The following is a 25403-nucleotide window of genomic DNA, read 5'->3' as shown; positions in this document are numbered from 1 at the left end:
ATTTAATGTTAAACATCTAGGTCAACACCTTAAATTATTTATGACAGAATAATCAAAACAAAAAAAGTCTACTGATATGCATCTTGAAACCACAGATGCATAGGTTCTGCTATTCGGCTAGAAATATTTACAAAAATATTTTATTGCATCAATATGTCAACAAAACATCTGTAAATAGTTGTTGCACACCTTTCATCTGTGTCGTAACAGCTTCATAGTAGATTACTAGGCTAATGACACGGTGCATTTTAAACCTAGCCACGATTCCCAAATGTATCTGACATATGTTTTCATTCCATCAAGTTATTTTAAGAAGCATATGCAGGCTTGAATATAGGTGGTCAGGCATGTATAGGCTGCCTCTATTTACTACAGAAAACTGGTGCCAGACCAGGGGTAATTTTCAGTTCCCCAGCCACTGATGATCCAAGTTATGCTTGAGCTGGGTTGTTAGGGAAAAAACAAACAAGTCTGACAAACAGCTTGTGACACCTGGCTAATCTAGAGAGTTATACAATTAAAAAAGCTAAATGCCATAGTAGTGGTGGTGTTTACTGTAAACAAAGTTTTACACATTCTATAAAGGTTATTGACTATAGATATTATGTATAGAGTGTATACTAAAGGTTAACCCAGTAATGTCTTGGAAAAATCAAGCATACGTACTTGCATTGGAGTTAGATTCTTATTTTCCTTACCTGTCGCTTGTAGCAAATATTTAAACATTACATGCCTCAACTTAACTTTATCAGCAGCCATAATATAGTCTAGTAAATATGTTGTACAACATCTTTAAATTATACAGCAACATAATCTTCAATTTTATTATAGTTTACAAATGTAAGACAAATTGCAATGAAGATGCAGTATCTTGACAGTCTGGAGTCAAGCAGGGGACTTCCAGGTACTGCTGAGATACTCAAAATATGCATCATAGTTTCCTATAAAATGTTGTAGGACAGAAACACCATCCAGACTACATAATAACAAGTTTATAAAAAAAAAAAAAAAAAAGAAAATAAAAGAATCTTAATGTCTTAATGCAAATACTCACCCATTTGGCTAGAGCTTCCTTTATGGTTGTTGCTTTTGCCTAAAGAAAGAAGGAAAAAGTTAAATATTTATATGGGCTCAGTCAAGTATGACCAGCAAAATACAGCTGATATAGACAGACAGATCCACAACACTAATAGCATTTCATAAGCACAGACGAGACACAAACATGCTACCAGCACTGCCTGCAGTGATCTGTGTATTCCACTCAAGTCTCAAGGGAAACACATCTCTGAATGGGCACTATTTCAATCTAGTGGAAAGCTACCAGTCCATTAGTGTAAATGCAGCAGTAGTTACATTTAAGTCAGTCTTCAGAAAACATCCTTGACAATAGCAGCTCATTTCTTTTTACTTTGCTAAAACTTTCCTTTTATTTCTTTGCTCGTCCATGTGATTAGTCATCACTCCAAAAGCTATGCCACATCCAGCATTAACAAATACTATTCTGTTCTATCTTTCTCCAGCCGTACAAAAGTCTGGAGTGTAAGGCAATGAAACCTCTACAGCGTGGGAAATACTCCAAGCAGGAGACCCTATTTTAATTGATTCAATGACAGAAATATAATTTACGCTAGAAGAATGTAGGTTAGAGTACACATAATAATGCTGACCACTACTTGGCATTACTCTGAAAAGGACATTAGTCCTATCAACAGTACATCATTTGCAAAATGAAACAAGCACACTGCTGCTACTATGGATTGCTACTGTATACATTGCACAATATCTGGAAAAGTTTCTCATGGAATGCAACTATATGATGAATAAGAAAAGTGGACCATTCATTTGTGATTTGTAGACTTCTCTCGGAAAATAAAAGTTATATGAAAAATTATCATCGTTACGCAAAGATCACAATTTTTCTACAGCATCCATAGGTAATGATATGTTAGCAGAGTAGCAATGACAAAGTTGGACAGTATGCATTAGGTAACATGGCAATGATATAAGGTAGTAAAAGAGAAGACAGTCAAATGTATAGCATGTTCTAGAACCAAAGCTAAATAGTGGAAAACAAAAACTTTAAAAGCAAGCATTCAGTCCTGCACTCAGAGATGTTAACACACCAGCTACTACCAGACAGTAACACATTTGTGCTATTTCTACACTTAACCAAATCTGTCATCATAGTTATATTTAATCTCAAAAAATTTCAACTGTAAACCATGATTATAAAGTGTTTATGTCTATAATGGCTAAAAGAATGGCAAGTGATACCAAAATTGATAGATATGGATCAGTGTGGTTTTGTGGAGGGGAGGCAAACATCTGACAATATTAACAGAACGCTGATGATACAGAGGGAAGCAGAATGTAAGAAAGTACCACTTTTATTGGTGGGTCTTGATGCAGAAAAAGCATTTGACAGAATAGACTGGGACTTCATGAGCAGGGCAATGTAAGCATTTGCTTTCCCTGATACAATTATAAGGTTGATTAGAAGAATATATGAGGGATCGGAGGCGCAAATGAAAGTGGGTGGGATCCTCTCCAATAATTTCTGCTTGAGTAGAGGAACCAGGCAGGGTTGTCCATTTTCCCCTTTATTGTTTGCATTATATTTAGAACCACTGGCAAAGAAAATAAGGGACTCAGAAATTCAAGGATATAATTGGTATGGTAGTCAGGAAAAGCTGGCTCTGTTTGCAGATGATATTATTCTATACATGACAAAACCAGAAAGGGACATCACAGTGTTGTGGAACATTTTAAGACAGTTTCAAATCTTCTCAGGATACAAAATTAATGAAACTAAAACAAAGGCAGTACCGGTAAACTATGTACCCCCACACAAGAATTGGTCCAACAATATCCATATTTATGGGGACATGATAAAAGTATTTAGGAGTATGGATTAGAAATGACTCTGTGGTGGCAGCTAAGGATATGTGGGAAGAAACTGTGGACAGCAATTACAAAGTTGTAGGATTTTATCTGGTAAAGGAAGACAGCAAGGGTCAAGTTGGATAAGCTGATTCTACCAATAGAACAAGGTGGACAAGGATTACCTAATTTGAGGGGGTATTTTAGAGCAACACAGTTAAGGCGCTTATACATAGCGCAGGCAGAAAACTATAATTTCAAGGTGGAAAGGGATGAGGATGATGCAGGGAGGAAGCTCAAGAAATAAGGAGAGATTAGGATTTTGGATGTAGACTCTTAAGGAGAGCAACTAAAATCATAGAGTATTATATTCATAAAATAGCAGGGAGTATTCTAAGAACCAAACCAGTACGAGAATGGAGAAAAGAGATTTTGCCAATAGGGCTGACTATGGTCAGGGATACAAATAATAGGTAAGAGGGGGCTGGAATTTACTGTACAAAACTGGCAAAGGAATCAAGGTATTGGGAACAAATAACTAGAAAGGGAAAGGTAATATAATGGGAAGAGGCCAAAAATGTATTTGGACTGCAAGTTAGAGATTCCCTTCCCTATTAAGGATTGATATCAGAATATAGGCAAAGGAAAAGAAATAGGGGGCTCCTAAATGAAAGACCAGCACTGGTAGGGATTTTAATAGAATGTAGAACAGAAGCTGCTGTTAAAAAATGAATAGTTAGTAAAGCATATAAAATATTGCATGATAATTACAAGAATCAATCAGAGGAGCTTAGAAAGGATTGGGAAGAGAGACTGGATAGGCAATTCACAAAGAGACAAAGGGGATATATGTATAGCTCCCAAATATGCAACAAAGTCTATAAGATTTAGGTTTTTTGCCTGGAAATGTTTACATAGGTATTTTTATATTCCAAGTAGACTCCAAAGAATTTTTCCTCAAGTGGATAGCAAATGCTGGAGGTGTGATGGACAAGAAAGAGGTAGCTGGGAACATATTTTTTAGAGGTGTGATGAGCTAGCAGACTTTTGGGGTTCCCTGCAGGCTGCTCTGTTGGAGATACTGGGTGGGTGGATTGGACTGACTGGGGAGATGATTTTTTTGAGTTATGCTACAGAATCGGAATTCCCTAGACATAGTAAAGCCTTGCTGAGTCTAATTATGGTGGCTGCCAAAAAGCAATTACTAGAAAATGGAAATCAAAGTCTAGACCAACTTTACTAGAGGTAGTGAATATAGTAACTGAGATAAAGCAACTGGAATTGAGATCTTTAGAAAACTGAATGAGCAAACTACATAGAAAAAATGGGAATTGTGGGAAAAGTATATGCAGAGCAGGAATAAGGTTTAAGCAGCAGGATTTGAATGAGCTATATAATGCTTAACTACCAATGACTTCAATGTTTACAAGTGATTAGTAATGTTTACAACTAAAGTTGTTTCACTGGTGTCTGTGGTGTAAACTGTTTACAACTAAAGTGATTTCATTTTGTATGTATTTCATTTATATAAATGTAAGATTGCCTTTGTCACGTGGAAATTTAATAAAGATGTTAGGAAAAAATGTTCAACTTTGAGACATAATTAACACTTCTGCTATTGAATGTTTGTACTTCTCTGAGAAGTTAACGGAGCACACAAACCATAAAATGCATTACAGAATACAAAACTAAATCACTTACAGGAATGTTGTAATATTACTTTAGCCCTAATATTGTTTCATAGAGATTAACTATAGCAAGATGGATTAAAGTGAGGTAAATAATAAAAGAAACTATGAAGCTGGTCATTCAGTGCATTCAAATATATTATGCTGAACAATGTCTATGGGTGGTAGCCAATACTTTTATTTCTTGTTCCAATTTTCCACATTTCTGTGAATGTATGGCATTAGTTGCAACATTTGGCAGAACCAGGCACGGTGCATCATTTTCCACATAGAAACTTTTATTCTGCTCTACAAACAAGGCGTTGGTAGAAACATCATTGCATTCATGACAAGCAAAGCTACAGTTTCTATTTATATATCGACTAAAATATCCATCGTTTTACAATTCAATAAACTTGAAGCACTGCTTTGTACTTTAGGATTACATTCAGAATTATGTGTCGACTTGTATGAAAAGCTGCTGTGCTTAAAGTCTTCTCACAATTTTACAATCTAACAAAGCAATTAAAGTGCTTGCTTGGTATTATTGCTATACATGAACAACAAATGGGATGGAAGTGCAACGTCTATGAATTCAGACTAAATGCAGTAAGTTGGAAAGATGAGAAGGGACTAAAGTACATCAACTTTATTCTGTTTTAGGACAGCGAAGCTTACAATAAATATCCTTCAGAAACAATGCAAAATATTAACAGACTATAATTACTTCACATTTTTCTTCATACAAGAGAGTTTAAACAATAAATCTTTCACTGGCTGATTGATTATTAGTAACATGATTCATCACATTCACAATTTTACCAATTTCCTGTTTTAATTGCTGGTTTCAGTCTTTTGAGACCGAGACATGCTCATATTTAGATATGGAAGATCTGATAAGATAAATAATTAGTTTCAGTATTTTAAATCAACTTGTTGACTATGATAAGTTGTAAAAGTCCAAAAGTAGTACTTTTTCTGGTGTGCAACTTAGTAATTTTGAAAATTTTAAATAAATTTACCTGTATAATTAACTCACTAATTAAACAAACGTGTGACCATTATTGTTGGATTTCCTGTAGACATATTTCATAACCAAACATATGTATTTAAACCTTGCCAGTATACATTTGGAACATTTATGAATGCATTAATTAATATCAATATTTTAATGACGCTACCTTGAAGACATTTAAACCACTAGAGAAAGTATCTCAGTCTTAATTCATAAATATAAAATTTACTACAGTACAGTTTCCATTGGTAAAACAAAAGAATGATGATTTATAACAGTTTATTCTCTCAAATTAAAAATTATATTTTGATTTGTGTACTGGTAGAAAATAAAAAATCCTATTAGTGTCAGTTATGATAGTGATAGCCAAAATATTGACAACCCTGTGTGGTTTTCATGCTATTCACTCCTAACTGTTTTGATTAAAATAATCAGTTAACACTTTTGCATATTAATTTAGTGTTGATTAGTTTCACCCAGTCAGTAGCTGTGTAGTTAAAATCTCTCAAAATACTATATTTTCATGGATTTTGACATTCTGGGGTTTCACCAAGAAATACATACACTCTATAAGGGGCAAACATTACATCACAAGTTCAAGTAAGTTATTCATTCATTCTCTGATACCCACATTTTTCTATTCAAGGTCAAAAGGAGACAGAACCTATCTTGGTACTCAATAAGTGTAAGGCAGAGAATCAATCCTTGATGGGACACTAGTCCAACATAGGGCAAAGACTTAAACACTACATACATAGTTATGAGCAATTCAAAAAGGTCAGCAAGTCACTTCACGACACATCTTTTGGTAACTGGTACACCAGCTGAAAACTTAACAGGATACATTATGCAGTATCTCTCTAGACACATGTCAGGAATCACACCAGACAACCAAGAGCTGTGAGGTGGCAACACTAGCCTCTGTAGTCTCTATACTATAACTAGTGCTAAAAATATTGCTGTGTAAGCAATTTTTTGTCTTTGAGTTTGATACATGCTACCAGACAGAGGCAATTCTTTCAGATCCTGCAAGAATTTTCACCTACTTAGTAGAATTATAACCAATAAATGAAGTTAAAAATAAAAGCACTTCCTTTATTTATTTTTTCTAATGTGGTAGCAGTCTTATAATCTGGCTCTTTGTCTTAAGGTATACAGGAAGTTCTTGCATTCTAAGACAACACTATGCATTGTGGGATACTGAGAAGGATAAGAAGATCAGAAACAACTCGATATTTTTCAGGCCATTTTTTGCCATAGGACAACAGACCAAGTTTTCGGTCTGGTTGTTGCAACATCAGCTACTGTATGGATGGTGTCCACTGAAGAACTTTCATGTTAAATATTGCCTGAGGTACTAATGTGATAGATGTAGCCATCAAACCCAGCAAAACTAGGATCAATCTTGCTGGAGGGTTTAAATAAGACAGGACCTCGGAAGCTATTTGACATAGGGATAGAGCTCTTGATTCTGGAAGTCTGGCAACTTGTGATGTTGAATCTAAATGGTATCCTATGAACTTTACTGTCTGGGAAGATGTCAACTGGCTTTTGGTTAGACTGATCATTATTCATAAGTAAGAGATTAAATGGTGCAAGAAGTCCCTACACTGGATGAATAGATCCCTGGTAGGTGTGGAGAGGAGCCAGTCATCTAAGAAGGGGAACACCTGGAACTTTTGCAGACTTAGATACACTGCAATGACTGTCAAGCATATGGTGAACACCCTGGGGTTGTAGTGAGATCACAGGGCAGCAACCAGAATTGAAAATGATTGGCTCCCACAAGGAAATGGAGATATCTCCTGTACTGCCTTGCTATCTTGATATGGTAGTAGGCATTCTGGAATTATATCAAGCACATCCGGTTGTCCTTCCTCAGAAGAAGTAGAATGGACTGAAGAGTGACCATCTAGAACTTTGTTTCAAAACTTTAGGTTCAGAGTGGGCCTGAGGTCAGTCTTTTCAGAACCAAAAAAAACCTTGAATGGACTATGGATCCTTACTGGTCTGGTGGGACCCCTCCTGGATGACTCATTTTTCTAGAAGCTTTGCAACTTCTGCTGCTGCTGCTGACATTCCCTCTGATTGGGTGCAAAGTCTTTTTTGTAGGAGAAGTAAAGGGAATAATATATCCTCTGGTGATTATCTTCTGCATGCATAAATCTCAAGTGATGGCAAACCAAGTGTGAGGGTGCAGGGATAAGAGCCCCCCAACTGCCTCCAGAGTGTGGTAGTAAGGCAACCATTTGGAAAAGCTGAAAGTGTTTCATGGTAAAAGTATCCCAAAACCATTGATTCTGTAGTCTGCCTTTGCCCCTACTGTGACTTCCACCCTTGCCCTGATGTGGTTCTGCCAGAAGTGCCTTGGCCAAAACCCCGGGATTTTTGAAACCAAAACTTCTTTCGACCCTTCTGGTACTGAGAAAAGTCCTTTGGGGTGTAAAAATGTATGCCTACTGCAGATGGGGCCTTGTCCTCATGCTCACTTCTAGAAAATGTATCTTTTTACCTTGGATTCAAAAGGGTGCTGAACCATCAAGGTGTGTGTTAATGAAGGATATTTTGAAACCTTCCATGAAATTGCAGCAATGCATCCAGTTGTGTTGACAAATAATTACAGTACCTGATACTCCCAATGTGCCATCAGCCACTTTTGAAAGCATATCCATGGACACACTTGACATAGGCTGTAGGGTAGATAGCTCCAATTCACAGTTTTTTTTTTTTTGGAGTGTTAGCAGACAGGTTAGAGAGAGGGATTTGCAAAGTTCTTTAGTTTGATTCCTCTGAAATTGAATCCTAGGAGTCAAATAGTCAAGTTCCCAAATCTGTTCTGTACCCTGAACTCTCTGTCAGGAGGATGGACAAATGTGTTCTCTTTGGAGAGCTCCTTTCTGGTAGCTGCTGCAACCACCATGACATCTACTATGGGATCCATGCTCCAATAGGTACCGTTCTTGGGGGCAAACAATATTTCTCTGGGTTTCCCTGAAAAAGGCTCCACCACATCAGATTCCTTCCAGGCAGCCCACTGAGAGATCAAGTCAATAAGCTTGTCAGTGGGTGGGACCACCAAGGAGGTAGATGACCCAGCCTTGAAAGCCTGAAGGAATACATACTCTTCCAGTAAGGAGGCTTTGGTTGATTGTTCCCTCTCTGATTCAATTTAAGTAGATCTCCTAAGGAGAAATCCTCCAGAGGGGACCTTGAGGATCCCTTCATCAAAATCAGTATCTTCAGTGACAAACTCTGAATAGTCAAGATGCCCCCCTCTTTCAAAACAATCTCTTGTGATTTTTGCCAGTGGGGTTTTCTGGGAATGGTTGGCAAGAGAAACCATCAGAGATGAAGATGAAAGAACTGTTGACTCCTACAGGGGCCTCTCAAAGATGTCACTTAGTACCACAGGCACCAGATCTAAAGGCTGGATTGGTGAAGGAGAGATCATGGCCGAGATCATTAGGACCAGGCCAGGAGTCACCAATGTGTTAAGTGTTGGGAGGATCCCCAATTAGATCAGAGTCCAGAGAAACTTCCACATCATTCTATCAGCACTAGCTTCCAAAAGGCTCCCTGACAATCAGAAGAACCTGAAGGAAGATGTCACTGAAGGTGGTCTGGATGATTTATGACTGGATCTATCCTACAATATGGGAGAGTGGAGCCAAAAACTAGCTGGCTCTGGGGAAAAACTGTGAGGTACAGTTGGTGAGTGCAGTTCCCCCCTGGATGGATCCAAACATTGCAGTGTCTTTGCTGCTGGGCCTGTAGGATTGAGTCCTTTTCTGGGGCTTTTCTTTCTGCTTTCCTTTTCTTTTTCTCTTTGCTACTCCCTCAGTCTCCTTTTCCTTTTCTTTAGTAGTTCTCAACTTCCCTGACTTTTTTTGAAAAAGTAGGAATAGTAGTATTTTAAGTAGAAGAAGCTGAAACTCCCACAATGACAGGGAGAATGCTTTTAAAGGCAAGTTTATTACATCTGTCATTAAGGGCCCTGGCCCCAAATGAGCCACATAATTCACATTCCACTTCCAAATGAGCTACCCCTATACAGTATATATCTTACACGTGTGTGTGTATGTGTATATATTTCTATCCATATATATATATATATATATATATATATATATATATATATATATATATATATATATATATATATATATATATAGAATACATGCATTTGAGCAAACAACGTTTCGTCAACGTCAATCAGGTATAACACCGACCTGCAATGTCGAATCACACAGTGGCAAATGGTCGGAATGTCAAACAAAACAATGAATTCAACAATTCAGACCGCTCTACCACCTATACAAGCACTACCATGTGTCAAAAGGGGGGAGGGGTATTTTGCATTTTGCTTAATTTGTGTTCGCCTTTATACGAACCCATTGAACTGCTTTCAAACATTTTCCGATCAGCCATCTACCAGATGATCAAATGCATGTATTCACACACATGCACACACACACTGCAGGTCCTGTGAGGGAGAGCCTGTGCCCACAGGCACTGCATTTTTTAAAACCAGAGGCCATGGCAGCCATAACTAAGCAACCTGACAGGAAAGAAAATAACAAGCACAGCTTTGTATCCATGTAGTCTCACAATAACACCTTCCTGCTGCATGCTAAGACACCTGCCACCACTAGGTACCAGCCATGCACTAGGCCAGACTTACTCACTACTAACCTCCACTGCTGGCCCCTTCAACTTCCAGACTACTACTTGATACTTGGTCATCTACAGCTCAATCAGAACTTTAACCCTTAGTGCCATGGAACCAGCTCATTTATCACCATCTGACTTAATATACATTTTCAGAGCTGCAACTCAATGTACCTTTTACTCACTGAAGCTTTTTCCCCATCTAGTGCAATTAAATGATTCATGCATACACTTCTGCATAAATGTGGTTAGTATATATGTACAAAATACATTGAGTATTCTAAACTCCCCACACAGTGAAGTCCATATTTAGCAGGTGATGGCTGAAACCAATAACCTGTATCAAGAGGTGGGACTTTCCAAAATGGCTGCACACTGATTAACAGCTTATCTTCAGCTCTCTCAGTTAGCTCATAGGTTAGTACTAGGCTAACTGCCCTTTTGGGCCATTGAAGAAGCCCCCAGTACCCCCCCCATGTGAGAATCAAACCCTGCACCTTGTGTCTTTAAATAAATACCTTAACCATTTATCATACTGGCTAGTAAGTGCACTGTCTGGGTGCCAGAAAAGATGAAACTAAGAAAGCCTGAAATAAATTAAACCAGGAAAGGTGAAGTCAAAACACTGACTGTAAAGAATCCTTCAGATATTCAGCAAAAAGCAGTTCAAGCTCCAGCTTTGATGCAAAACACATTTTCCAGTAATCGAGAGGAAAATATAAGTCAAAAGTGCTCAGAGATGGTTAAAATAAATGAAACACTGAAGGAGTATATCAACTCAAATAATAAAAGACCAGAAAAAAATGGAAGAAGCTTTAAACAGATATTCACGAGCCTAAAAAGCAGCAAAAATCAGAGGTCAAAATGAAGAAAAGTCTTGCTGAGTATGAGACTGTTCAAGAAGAGATGTTTCAAAAAATGGTAGAATTAGAGGACAGAGTGAGATGTTCTGTTGTACCAGAGAAACTAGAAGGAAAAAAAATGTATTCATTTTATGAAGACACAAATGAGCAATGAGACTGGTATTCTACAACAGGAATTGTTAACTGAAAGTGCACATGGTGTGCATGCTTCAAACCTGCTCATGAAAAAGCAGTCAAGACCTGTATTAGCAAAGATGCAAACCTACTAGTTGATCCTAACAAAATGTGGCAAAATGGCAACGTATTAGAAGTTGGACACAAAAAAGAGTGATGTGGAAAATGATTATTCACTGTAGACCAGGCAGGGGAGAAACAAATTTATTCTAGCAATCAAGGAATATTGGGAGACAGGTATGAGATTCAAGCTGCAGTATCCAGCTGTCTTCAGAATATTTTTTTCCTGGAGGATCAAAATAATTTTTTTTGATGCAGAACAAGCTAAGGAGGAAATCCAAAAGTCTGTCCAATAAAAAGTGAGCCGTCAAGCAGAAAGAGACTCTGCTTCTCATCTTTCCAAAGGAAAATTCTTGAGAAACAGAGAAAAGCAATAGAAGAATCGGGAGCACCTTAGAATTGTACCAAAATCTGGAGTTGGGAGATGGATATGAACAAGAAGAAGACAAGCAACATGGAAACTAGTGAATAAATATAAGACTGCAAAGCATCAATCATATTTGTGAAATATGGCTGTAAAAGAAAAGAGTGAAAAGAATGAACTTTTGTTAACAGTGTTAAACTTGTGGGGAACTGAAAAGCATTTGCCTTATTTTATGTCATTAGTATTTGAAAGGACGGAGAGGAGGGGAAAAGGAAAGAAAAGTAACTAAGTAAAAATTTCTGATCTTAACAGTATTTCTATGAAAGTTTTCACAATATAAGTTGCATATTTTATAGTAAAGCATGTATTAGTCATTCTTGCATGTGATAAAGATACTAAACAGATGTCTTTGTTTTCTCTCATTTCTTTTTTTTTGGTATTAAGAAATGTAGGCATTACAATGCAAAGAGAGAAAAAGGCTAGACAATAACATGTTTAAGTTAATAGTCTGTAATCTCAGGTTATAGAAATGGGGATGGGGTGCATAAGTACACAGATCATAATACACACACACACACACACACACACACACATATATATATATATATATATATATATATATATATATATATATATATATATATATATATAAAGCTAATATGTATTCTCTTGCTTTTGCACAAGTGAATATGTGGATTACAACCATTGGCTTAATCTTAAACAAGTTTTAAGTGTAAGTAAATTAGAGAACACTGAATATAATGAAAAAGTATTCCTTTAGCAATAAATGTTTCAGCTTATCTTTAGAAGCCTGCAGCTGAGGACTACATTTTTTCAAGCTGATAAGGGAATAAAAAGCCAGCACACTGGTTTCTTCAAGGTTAACAGTTAAAGTTTTCTGAAAGTATGCATGCTGTTTTTCACATTTGGGAGGAGAATAAAGATGAAAAGAACAGACACCAATAAGTGTATGGTACATGCAAATTTGAGTTTGGAATATAAGAGGGGGAGACTGGGAGAATTTAACAGAGTATAAAGAACTGAAATGGCAATTACATTTAAATACCATGAACCCACCTGGTCTGAATAATATGGTATTAATTCATTCATTATTAAAAATTAAAGCAATATTTTATAGCACTTAGTGAAGTAAGGTATAATTACACATTTTGAATTTTAGATTAAATAATTTTTTAGAGCATTTCACATGAAGGGCTAATAGTTTTTAACATGTTTTCAGGTATATAAAATAAATTGAGCTTTTAAATCAAATTATATAAGAGGAAGTAAAGTGTAGGGGAAATGTAAATTCTGAGGAAGTTCCAGTTCAGGAATAAAAGCCCTCATTCATTTGAATAAATAATATTTTTAAATGTTTGCTTGCTAACATGAGTTGTTGGATGGTTACATTCTTAATCTACTCTGTGGTCTTCATTAGTGGTTGGTGGCATTTAATTTATGGTTATCAATTTTAGATTAATTAAGGCCTGTGTTAGAAGCTTCCTATTTAGGATAATTCATAGGTTCATAGGGGTTTACAAGGCTAACAACCACAAGGGCCTCTTTAAGCCTAGCCATGCATTCCTAATCTCTGACAAGTTCTGATACCCTTGATAAGTGTAAGCATGGGTCTGAGAGAAGAACAATTTACAGGTTACCTGCGTCTGTTATACATATGTGCCAAAGCAGGGATGAATTCTTGGTTTCCCATCCAACTGTCCAAGTTGCACTTGAATTGGATTAGGGAGGAACTCTGCTTCACATGGATGGGGAGCCTGTTCCACAGACGTGGTAGTCTCTGGGATATATATCTATCTCTCCAGCAGGTCCTATTTATATCACAGGCAAGGTTTAAGTCTTTAGAATGAGTAACTTTGGTGCTGTTTATTTTGTGGACATGCAGGAGGTCCATCAGAGTGGGGTCTGGCAATACCCTGCATGCCAGGCATAAATCTCCCCTCAAAAGCCTGTAGGAGACAGAATGCAGGGATAGGGCCTTGAGGCACTCTGCATAGGACATATTACTTACACCCTGTATTCATAAAATTCTCCCTACATTAACAGACTGAAGGTAGGGTGAGGGCCAGCTTGCAGAGCCTGTGGAGAGGTCTACCCTTTTTTCCCCCATTAAGCATTGCATTGACTTACAACTGCCTGGCTAAGGGAAAGGAACACACACACACACACACACACACACACACACACACACACACACACACACACACACACAAACACACACACAAACACACAAACACACACACACACACCTTCCCTAACTCAGTACTGGCATGTGCCTCTAGCAGGACAAATCGGGTGACTTCTTTAATTCTGCTAGGTGTCATCAATGTGAAGGGTCAGGCTACTTCACTTTTGCCAGGAAGGGTAAGCCAGTAGTGGCTGCTCTCCACTATCCTCCCATCCACACCCAAAGGCTCCTCTGCTACTAACTGAACATGTCACCAGGGTTGTAGTCAGATCTTCATCCCTCTATGCCATGGGGCCACCTGCTCATAACAAATATGTCTGCTCATAAAATACAATACAAGGGCAGTTGCTAAAAATTAAATAAAATGCCCATAAAATTTGACATTTATCATCTCTAAAGTCCACAGCAATATGATGACTTTCAGGGAAATTAAAGAGGGGAAAAGCTGTACTTCAACCTAAACCCTACTGAACATACATTGCAGCAATTACCCTTGCATACATACAAAATTTAAAGTACTTCAGACAGCCATGTATTTCTAAGTAATATTTAAGAATTTTTTAAAGTTAAATTTCCAATAGTAGAGACATGTCAATGAATGCTTCCCACATCTTCAAAGTTCAAAGAAATTACTGCTCTGTTAAATCAATATTTCTATACCAAAAATACCATCGGATGACAGAAACTAAATGATAATAAATTTAAAACAAGGAATACAATATTAACAGAATATTAAACCAGGCTGTAAAATATTAAATTATTTTTTTTCAAGGGGAAATGAAGATGAGCCCCAATTAGTTGAATTGTTAGCACACTCCCAGAATATATGAAGTGCACCTGCACTTCTACCCAAGCAGAATGCACACAAAAGGAAAAGCATAATCCCAGTTTAAAAGTATAATACAGGCAATGCATTACTCCAAAGTGCTGATTATAAATGTTACAGAACAGGAAAGTCTGGCTTCTTTGTTGTGATTACGGTGGTCATAATTCTGTACACTCTTCAAACTTACCAGTACTTTCTTTCACTATACTTCCAGTTTGCCAGTTGCACTTAGGGCACTTGCCAGTTTGTAATGGACTGATCTGCTGATGTGCAACTGTAGAATCATTTACCTATGAGTAAGGCTGTATTTACTTATGTAGAAATATATAATATGCAGTCAGTGAAATCACTTACAAGTATAACACTGCTTAAAGATCTCCCCATTTAAAAACTTCCTGGAAGGTTTTGACTGTCAGGGACACAACTAACTCTCCTTTAAGTGGATATGGACAATCTTTTACTCTGGATACATGTTCTGCCCCTAAAAAAGCAAAGATGAGTTCTCAAAGTTCAACAAATCTGTTGCCAGCACATGAATACGAGGACGAGTCATTTCTCAAATACAGCAATCCATCAGTAAACCCCTCCTTAATCAGAAAATGAATCACACAGAAAGACTTGCCAAAGTTCTGAGATAAATTTGTATCATGCATTATTAAGATGCTCTTGAACATATGAACAAGAAGCTTCAGAATGATTTGATAGCCAGGGACCTTTTGAAGAACAGACTAAAGAAAAGCATTGTATTTTTTTTGCAAACACCAGCTGCTGGTCAAAGTCCAACAAAGCCCCCAAGAATATCTTCACCTTGACTAGAATCAGGTTCCATGGTGAACTTAAGAGTCTTTTGGAAATCATCATTACCAGGTATTCCAAGAGAATACTAACAATAAGTCATTTTTAGTCAGTCATCTGTGTAAGTGAAAATGTGGAGGCTTTTCAGCTTTAACACTGCCACTGTGGAAGCCAGACAACTGATAAATACTAGAAGAGTTGCTAATACATCAAAGGGGTGCACTGCAAATTAAAGTAATGACTCCCTACTTAAGACTTCAGATCTCTCTTGTGAAGCATGAAAAATGACAAATGTGAAACCTTGGAAAGTCTCTAATAGAGCTTAAATAATGGTATTACATCAACACTCACCCTTCAAAATAAAGCTGCTACAGGTGCCACTTGAGACAGGGGATGAAGGATCTGAAGGCTTAGCCAATCTACATTTTAAATTAAGAAAGTTATTCAAACAACACTTATGATGGCCCACCTGTCTTCTGCTTTCAAAATAAGAAGGAACATTTTTGATTATTTTTACTTATCAATGACGTCAACGGTTGGCTCTCCCTGACCACCACAGTTCAAATCAACAATGAACTTCAAATACATTTTAACTTTGAAATTATCTCTGTTTTGCAGTGGCCATACAGAATGCTATGCACCCACAAATCTTGTAGAAAAACATCCCTGTTGCTACAAAAGTGGTAAATTCTATATCCAGCTGCCAACACACTGTTTGATCAATGCAACTTTACTTGATATGGAACAACAATCTCTGGTGGTGACACATTCATGAAAAAAAATTAACAAAGGTCACCTCTTGTATCATAGATGAAAAGCTGTCTAATAAGTTACTTACTGTCACCTCTTGTATCATAGATGAAAAGCTGTCTAATAAGTTACTAGATTCAACTTTCTCAGATGAAAAAAAGATTTTCAACTTGGCGAAGAAGTCTCAGCTGAAAGGATGTTTGCAACTTGGTGAACTGCAATCCAAAATCACTGCTCCCACCAAATGAAAATCAGACTTTTCTGAAGAACTGACTCCTGGTAGCTTGACCCAAACGATGAATCCTGCTCCCTGCTTACCCATTAACAAAAATGTGATACCTCTTACCTCTGCAGACTCCACAACTTTTTCTAACACCCCCCCACCTCCACACACACACCTGTGACCATGGCACCAAGGACCCAGTCTGAATGAAAAGGCGAAGGATCTGAAAATTACCTTCTCCAAATAAAGGTGACCTGGAGTCAAGCCTTTCGCTTGGGCATTATTAGAAAGGCTCACCCAGACTTGGCTACACTTTGCTGTGAGGAAAAGGTTAGTTTGCTTTTTATTTGTTGTATTACTTTATTGCCTTTTTCTATTTTGAATACTGTGATTTGTTTTATTTACCTTGTGTTTTACTTGTATTCTGCTTTTAACTGCATATTAAAACTTGAAAAGAGACCACAGCTCTGTCTCTTGTGAGTCAGGCAGAAATTTAAACACCACTGCCTTTCTAGTTGCCTTCCCCTTATGTTAAATTGCCCATATATCTCATTTTCTCTCTGTTTTTACTGTCTTGTGTGAGTAAGCACAAAATTATTTTGTGAAATCACTCCCCTTCGACTATTTAAATTTATTGGCCATCCTAATGTATTCAATAGTACCAGAATACAAAAGTGACCACCCCCTTTCAATCTATCTTGCTGTTTTAAAAAGTGACTCTCCACTAAAACTTAACTTTTTAGACAGGTAAAACTTAAGTTACCTACTTTCACATCTAACTCCTCTAGTGCACACTGCAGTGTTTAGGATAAACCATTTTTTTCATCTTACATTTAAGCATCCCTGTGACTAGCACTTGCTTTAAAACCTGCTAGAAAGCACTAGGAAGTCAAACTGATACAAACACTCAACTCTCCTTGTTAATAGGGAGAAATTAATCATAGGCACTAAATAGCCTATAATTGCAAAGTACCTTGCTAAGTAAGGGAAAACAACTCTTGTACTTTACAAAAAAAAAAAAAGCACCAAACCAGGCATGTCCAAGCGTCTGCTTCCAGTGATTTCTCCTGCCCACCTGGTGAATCTGGGCATATTGGGGCAATGCAGCAATTGCCTCATATACACAGACAACCCTCTCCTCCTACCACCCAACACTACAACCTGCGAGAGATGCACTTACATAGCCAAACTGGAAGCAAAGCTCTCTCCACCCAAGATTGTGCTAGACAGTCAAGTGGAGAAGGTTAGCACCGACACTACACCTCCCTTCTAAACCCACACCACCAACACCCACACATAGCAACACGAAACCCACATATGTGGAAGCCCTCAACATTAACCTGCCCAAGCAACAAGGACCTCCAAAGCTGAAACGCAAACAAACACCAATCACAACCAAAGTGTCACATAGCTCACAACACCAGTGTGCCACCCAACAACAGCCCCTAAGGCAAGACAATGTACCCAACACTTTATTCATAGGTGACTCTATAGTCAGGCACACTGATGTCCCACACACCAGGCTGAACAAGGAGAAAATTACATCTGCTGCCTGTCAGGTGCCAGGTCCACCACATAACTCATGCACTCAAGTCACTCCACAACAAGTACAAATATGACTCTGTCATTGTCCATGTTGGAGTGAATGACTTGAGAAGTACCTCCCAGAACTACATGAAAAGAGACATGGAAGAGCTCTCGGATCATGTGGCTCAGGCAGGTATGACCCCAGCCCTGAGTAGCATCCTGCCTTTGCCCAGAATCATACCACAGTATAAGGACAAAATGATTGACTTCAACAATTGGCAAAGCTTCCGGTGTCATTCAAAGGGGATCCAGTATCTGTCTGCCTGGGATGACATGATCGACAGACCACGATGCTTTGCCAGAGATGGTCTGCACCTGTCGCCCCTGGGATTCAAGTTACTGGCTAAGGCTCTAGCCACCCCTATAGTGCCTTTTTTAGGCAAAGTTCAAAGGCAAAACCACCACCGTAACAGGTACAAACATGCAAAATCTGAAGGTAATGCTACTCAATGCTAGAAGTCTAAACCTCAAAATGCACTCTCTCAAGGCACTCCTAAAAATGGAGAACATCGATATCTGTGCAGTAACTGGGACCTGGTTCAAGGCTCCAGAGAGCACCCCTGCAATACCACGCTACAACTCACTTTTCGGCCACCAAACCAGGACCGAAACACTAAAGGTGGAGGACTGTCCATATTCACCAAGGATATACGCAACACCAGGTTAGTTGCCCAACACAATGCGTCTGAAATTCTCCAGGTGCAACTAACACTAGGTAAGACTGCAATCCAAATTGTAGCCTGCTACAGATTCCCCTCCATGCCCCAAGATTCTCACTACATCTTTCTAAACATACTGGAAAATATTAAGATACAACCAAACACCCTAATACTGGGTGATTTCAACTACCCTGCCATTAACTGGGAAAACTACTCATGTACCAACACCTTTGCTCAACGGTTCTTGGAATTCATAAATTCTAATGACCTGGATCAACTAATCCTTAGTCCCACCAGGGTCTCCAATATCCTAGACCTGGTCATTACCAACATGGGAAATCAATGCTTCACACCTATGGTCACCCCCTTGTTGGTCAGGTCTGACCATAAGCTAATCACCCTTGACATCCACATCCCACCCCCACTCCCCAAGTAAGGAAACCTCCGTAGAAAACTTCTGCAAAGCCAACTTCATGCTACTCAAGTCAGAAGTGATCAACTTCATGACACCCATGGAGAGGGGAACTGAAAGTTCGACTGCTGAATGCTACACTAAGGCACTGTACGAGCACATCCACTCGTGCATGAATCGTGTCATCCCCAATAGAACCAAAATGCTCTCCTCCAAAAAAAAGAAGCCAATCTGGTGCTCCCTTGCCATAAACAAACTTTACAACAAAAGGAAGAAACTGTTGCAGAAAAGAGGAAAATCACAGGATGCAAAAAACTCCCTTACCAGCCTCAGTAAGAAGCGGAGATCCCTCATAAACTCCTCCGAAGCTAGTTAAGAAAATAAAATTGGCAAAGATTCCAAAGACACCCACAAGGCATTTTATAGCTATGTCAAGAATCTAAATGGCAATGCTCAGATCTGCTCTGAGCTACAACAGAATGGCATTAAATATACTGATCCCAAGGATATTGCCAATATCCTAGCAGTTCGATTCAGTGCAAACTTCACTCCTCTCTCACCTCCTAAAGGGCCAATCTCAATACCGAACGATTGCAAAATTCCAGTAATAATGGCTACACAGGTAAAAAAACACACTCTCCAAAGCTAAGAATACAGCATCCATGGGACCAGACGACATCCCTGGCTGTGTACTACATGAACTAAAAAATGAACTGGCACCTCACCCAAGTGTCATGTTTAATCATAGCCTCTCCTCAAGCTTCGTGCCCACTGAGTGGCGCACACCTACAGTTATGCCACTCCACAAGGGGGGGGGTCCACCTTGGATCCCGGGAACCATTGCCCCATCAGTCTGATGAGCCTGATCTGCAAGGCCATGGAACGTATTATCATGGAACTTATAAAGACATTGGCAACCTTCAAACACTGGACCGTACGCAGTTTGGGAAGGGCCAATCTTGTCTCCTGAACCTGATTGACTTCTTTGAATCAGTCACCAGAGCCGTGGAAAAGGGTAAGGTGGTCCACACAGCATATCTTGACCTCGCCAAGGCCTTCAACACCATCCCCCACTCTGGAATCATAGATAAACTTACTAAGTTGGGCATTAATTCCCTACATCACTCGATGGATTGCCAACTGGCTTACTGAGAGAACCCGCACTGTAAAAGTAGCCAACTCCAAATCCAGCTCCAGACAAGTGCCAAATGGAGTACCTCAGGGTTCAGTCCTGGGACCGCTCTTGTTTGGCATCTACTTCTCTGAAGTACAGGCCAACACTAAGGGAGTCTGGCTAACAAAGTTCGCAGATGACTGCAAACTGGGAACCATTATTGAATCCCCAAATGATGTGGATATTCTACAAAAGGGCCTTACAAAAACAGATGCTTGGTGCCAGAGCCATGGGCTCAAGCTCAACGCCAAGAAATCTATAGTTATCCCCTTTGGGGAAAAACATGAACCCATGAATTACCACATAGATGACACTAAACAGTGAAAGTGTGATGAGAGACTTAGGGACACAGGTGGACAGTGGTCTCACCTTCGATAACCACATCGCCACAACAGTTAGGAAATCTTTCTATGTGGCACACCTCATCACTAAGGGCTTTTCATCCAGAAAAAAGGAGTTCCTTGTCCTACTGTACTCATCCCTCATTAGACCCATTATAGAATACAATGCCCCGTTTGGTATGTACCCCTCAAGACATCTGCAACAACTGGAAAGGCCGCAGAAATACCTCACTAAAAGAATTACAGGTCTAAAGCAGATGCCCTATGCTGACCGTCTAAAAAAAACTCTACCGATACTCTGTCGCATATTGTCTACTCAGAGGCGATCTCTGCTTAACATACAAGGCCATGTCAAACCCAGAGGTGTTGGACATGCTGCACTTAAAGAAATCCCAATCCCTCAGAGACACATGCTCCAGGGATCTAAACCTTGTCACCACAATGAACAAAACATACTGGAGACCCAGAGACTCCCCAAACTCTGGAATAGACTGCCCATGCATGTCAAGCAGACCACTTCTCTGGTCCTCTTCAAAAGGAACCTTGATGATTGGATGGGAGATAGGAAGTTCACCCTGGGGATCACATCAGTCGCCGTGCTAGACAAGGGTCCAGGGAAGTAAATACTGTGGGAAGAAATAGCCAGGGAATTGTTATGGCTAAGCTTGTATAGGCCCTAGGGCCGATAGCCTAGTACTAACCTATGAACACCAAATTCTGCACAATTAAAATACAGTAAGTGTTGTAATGTATGAATTAACAAGTTCAGCTCTGTACTCAACACATCAGAAGTTTGGCATCCACCAGCACCAAAGACAACTTCACCAGTGATGTCACATGAAGGAACATATCACTTTTTAGATTTACAGAATAAAACATGCATGATATACATTACACTGTATCATTGTCATGAAAATAAAAACCTTCATATCCGTACACAAGGGTAAGATGCTTCAAAAATGCTTCTGGAATTAGATCAGGCAACAGCAAGTTCCACTACGAAAACACAGTACTAAGGGGTTAAAACAAGGCATAAACCCAGATACATTGTAACATTTTTTAGTTTTATGAATTCTTCTAAAGTACATTTTGGTTCTAGAAAACAAATTGTCTTCAAGCATTAAAATGTATAATTATGAATGGAGAAGGAAGGCAGGCAATAACAAACAGAAATTTGGCAAGTTTAGGCTTGCCCTTTTTTAGTTTTATTTTATTTTTTTCTTTCCTTTGAATAACAGCACACCATGTCGAGTTAACTGACAAAACTACATACTCTTGAAGTTAAAAAAAAAATACCTACAAATATACAGTGCATACCTTTCAAACATCCCAGATTTTAACTCAATAACTTGTTCTGCTTACTTTTAAAATGTGTAATTCTACTTAACATTTTAACTGAACAGTACCAGTATTTGCTTTAGAATGAAAATAAAACATGCTCATACTTACAAAATGAGCATAAAAGCACTTCTACTTCAGGTGTGATGTGTCAATTATTACAAGCCAACTGACTGATCTAGACAGAATGCCATTTCAAAGGCTCTGTGCATCCACCTCTCGATCTGCTCTGAAGTTGGTTGAAAAGTTTCATCCTTCCTGTTTCCATCTTCCATGCAAGAAACAAAAGCTAATGTGCATTTAACAGAACCCAGTTAGAAAAACTGCCTCTCAGCGTACACTCCTCCAAAATAGCATTATACAGTTCACAGCAGTACTGCATTTTTTCAGGGAAAATACACCAATTTGGTTAGTTCCTATTACAAGGGTTAAATGCCATTATTTGAAGATGCACACAATTTTGTGTGTTTTTATTACATTAACAGGTTTTGGAGGTGTTCTGGGGGGTGTTTTTGTTTGTTTTGTTTAAAACAAAAAAAGTCTTTTAAAATGTGACATGGGTTCCAATGTTGATAAGGAAAAAAACGGTATAAAGGATTAACCTGCCTAACATTAGTGGGTGCATGTATCACAAAAGCTGGAATAGATATTTAAAAAAGCTGTCGCATATAATAGACGAGAATAATGACATCTCATCATAATGGCAATATTTACATATTACACTGAAGTGTGAATGTCCTCACAGGTATAGACAAAAAGGAAACGGTTTAATTTATATTAAGAAAGGCACAATGCAAATAGCAATGCTACAGGAGATACGTTTGGAAAGAAATGAGCAGGTGAATTTGATAAAGAAAGGATTTAGGAAGGATATTCAGTAGAATAATCAGGGGCAAAAGAAAAGAACAGCACTTATATTAATTACTAAAGGAGCTCCAATAGTATCAGCAGAGGGGAAAAAGGAAAATAATGGCACATTTGTGATAGTAAGGGGCTACTAGCAAGGGATGAATATTATGCTGGTAAGCATTTATATTCCACCTAAAACTGCTATTAAACTTAAGAAAATTCTGGGAGAAATAAACAGCTTTCAGCATGGAAAATAAAACAAAGATCTAATCTACTTTTAGGATCTCAACTCTAGAAAATACTTCAACTGCAAACATTTACTCTCCTTGGCCCTAGACCTCAGGAAAACATTTCCCCATACAATCCGAGACCCTATTCACAAGCTACTCCAACTCTCATTACCCCAGAACCAAACTCTGCAGCACTGCACATACTTTTTTCACTCAGGCACCTACTCTTTGGCAAGCTCTCACCATCAACGTTAAGGGAATCAACACTTATTCCAAATTCAGAATGCAATTCAAAAAGCACTTCTTCATTCAAGCCAAATGCTCCTGATACAACACAGGACATATGACCCATCCTATCTCCTTTCTGGGTCTCTTCTCCTTTCTCAAGAATCACTGAAGATTTAAGACTGCAATTAAGGATACAGACAACAGGCAAGAGAGTGCAGGAATTTATTGGAGAAAACTGGCAAAGGAACCAAGATATTGGGAGCAAATAACTAGAGAGGGAAATATGACAGAATTAGAAGATGCCAAGAATTTATTCAGATTGCAGGTTAGAGATTGCCTTCCCTTTCAGGGACTGATATCAGAGTATAGGCAAAGAGAAAGAAATGGGATCCTAAATGAAAGACCAGCACTGGTAGAGTTTGCAATATAATTAGAAAAGAAGCTGTCATCAAAAAAGGAATAATTATTACAACATATAAAATATTGCATGATAACTATAAGAATCAATCAGAGGAGGTTAGAAAAGATTGGGAAGAGAGACTTGACAAGCAATTCACAAAGAAACAATGGGAGGATATATGTATGTCTCCCAAATATGCAACAAAATCTAGAATATTTAGGATTTTTGCCTGGAAATGTTTACATAGATATTTTTTTCTACCCCAAGTAGACTTCAGAGAATTCTTCCTCAGGCAGGCAGTAAATGTTAGAAGTGTGAAGGGGAAAAAAGAGGTAATTGGGAACATTTTCTGGTACTGCGGTGAGTTTGTGGACTTTAAGATCATCTTCAACAGTGCATCCCACAGGTAATCCTTAACCAACTACATTGGAAGTAGTGAATATAGTAACAGAGATAAAACAACTGGAATTTAGATCTTCAGAAAAGGGTAGGAGCAAACTACATAGGAAAAATGGGAACTGTGGGAACAATACATACAAGGGAGGAATGAGGTCTAAAAGGTGGCAGGACTAAAATGATCTAAAAGTTTGGGTAGATTATAAATGATGTATAATGTTTGCAAATAGGAGTGTGTCAGTATGGTTTGTGATGTAAAATGCTTGAGACTAGGATTGTGTCAGTATGGTTTGTTTTCATTTATATAAATGTACGATTGCCTATGAAGTAAATGATGGCTTAATAAAGATGTTTCTCAATTAAAAGATGGCAGGAATTAAATAACTTATGTAATATTGCTTAGGTTATACGATATACAGCAATATATGTAAAATACAATGTTTAAGTTAATATAGTTGATTACTTTTATATGAATGTAAATTTGCCCATGTCACAAGTAATAATTCAATGAAGGTGTTTGAAAAAAATTATTGAAGATTTACCTGCTTTAGAAGCTAATGTATATATTGTACATTATAATCTGTTTGATTGTACGTTGCATTGTGCTTGTTCACTGGAATGTATATACACTGCTCTTTTCTATGTAGTTAGTCTGAACTATTCTGTTATTGCTTACATTTCTGTATTTTTTGTTTGTGAAATGTTTTGTATTGGTCAGTGCACTACCACAGTAAACAAAGAAATATATATATATATATATATATATATATATATATATATATATATACACACATACACACACACACACACACGTTTATGTGTTTTATATATATATATATATATATATATGATCATGTGTTTTTATATATATATATATATATATATATATATATATATATACACACATATATATATGTGTGTGTGTATATATATATATATATATATATATATATATATATATATATATATATATATATGTATGTATTTGGGCTCCCTTCACATGGTCACCATTTTAGAATGTCGACATTCATATGGCCAAGACCATATGATTGACATTCAAAATGTCGACCATGTGGAACCGGCATCTCTGTACAGTGTGGAATGGAGAGATTTCCATCTTCCGCACTGTAGTGTGATCTTGGAGTTGGTATATTTAAGTTCTGGGGGATGTGGGGGTGGACCCCCCCCTATGGGGGGTGCAGGGGGGTGTAACCCCCCTGTTAGCAGCGTGAAGTAATTTTTTTGTGTTTATTTTTTCTTCTATGGTCAACATTTCGAATGTCGATGATATGGTCTCA

General features: G+C 38.0%; 1 protein-coding gene across 1 annotated transcript in view; it reads right to left on the bottom strand.

The window, feature by feature from the left end:
* Positions 1 to 25403, bottom strand: part of DNAL1 (dynein axonemal light chain 1) — a 926266-nt gene that overhangs the window by 849537 nt on the left and 51326 nt on the right. Inside the window, exon 2 of the mRNA XM_044074089.1 lies at positions 1055 to 1093. Within this exon, the coding sequence (XP_043930024.1) occupies positions 1055 to 1093 (39 nt within the window). The remainder of the gene's footprint in view (positions 1 to 1054; positions 1094 to 25403) is intronic.

This window comes from Protopterus annectens, chromosome 6.part0 (assembly GCF_019279795.1).
Source record: "Protopterus annectens isolate FY-2018-M chromosome 6.part0, PAN1.0, whole genome shotgun sequence".
In the NCBI taxonomy this organism is placed as follows: domain Eukaryota; kingdom Metazoa; phylum Chordata; order Ceratodontiformes; family Protopteridae; genus Protopterus; species Protopterus annectens.
Note: the sequence above shows the minus strand (reverse complement) of the source record. Positions and strands in the feature narration are given on the sequence as shown.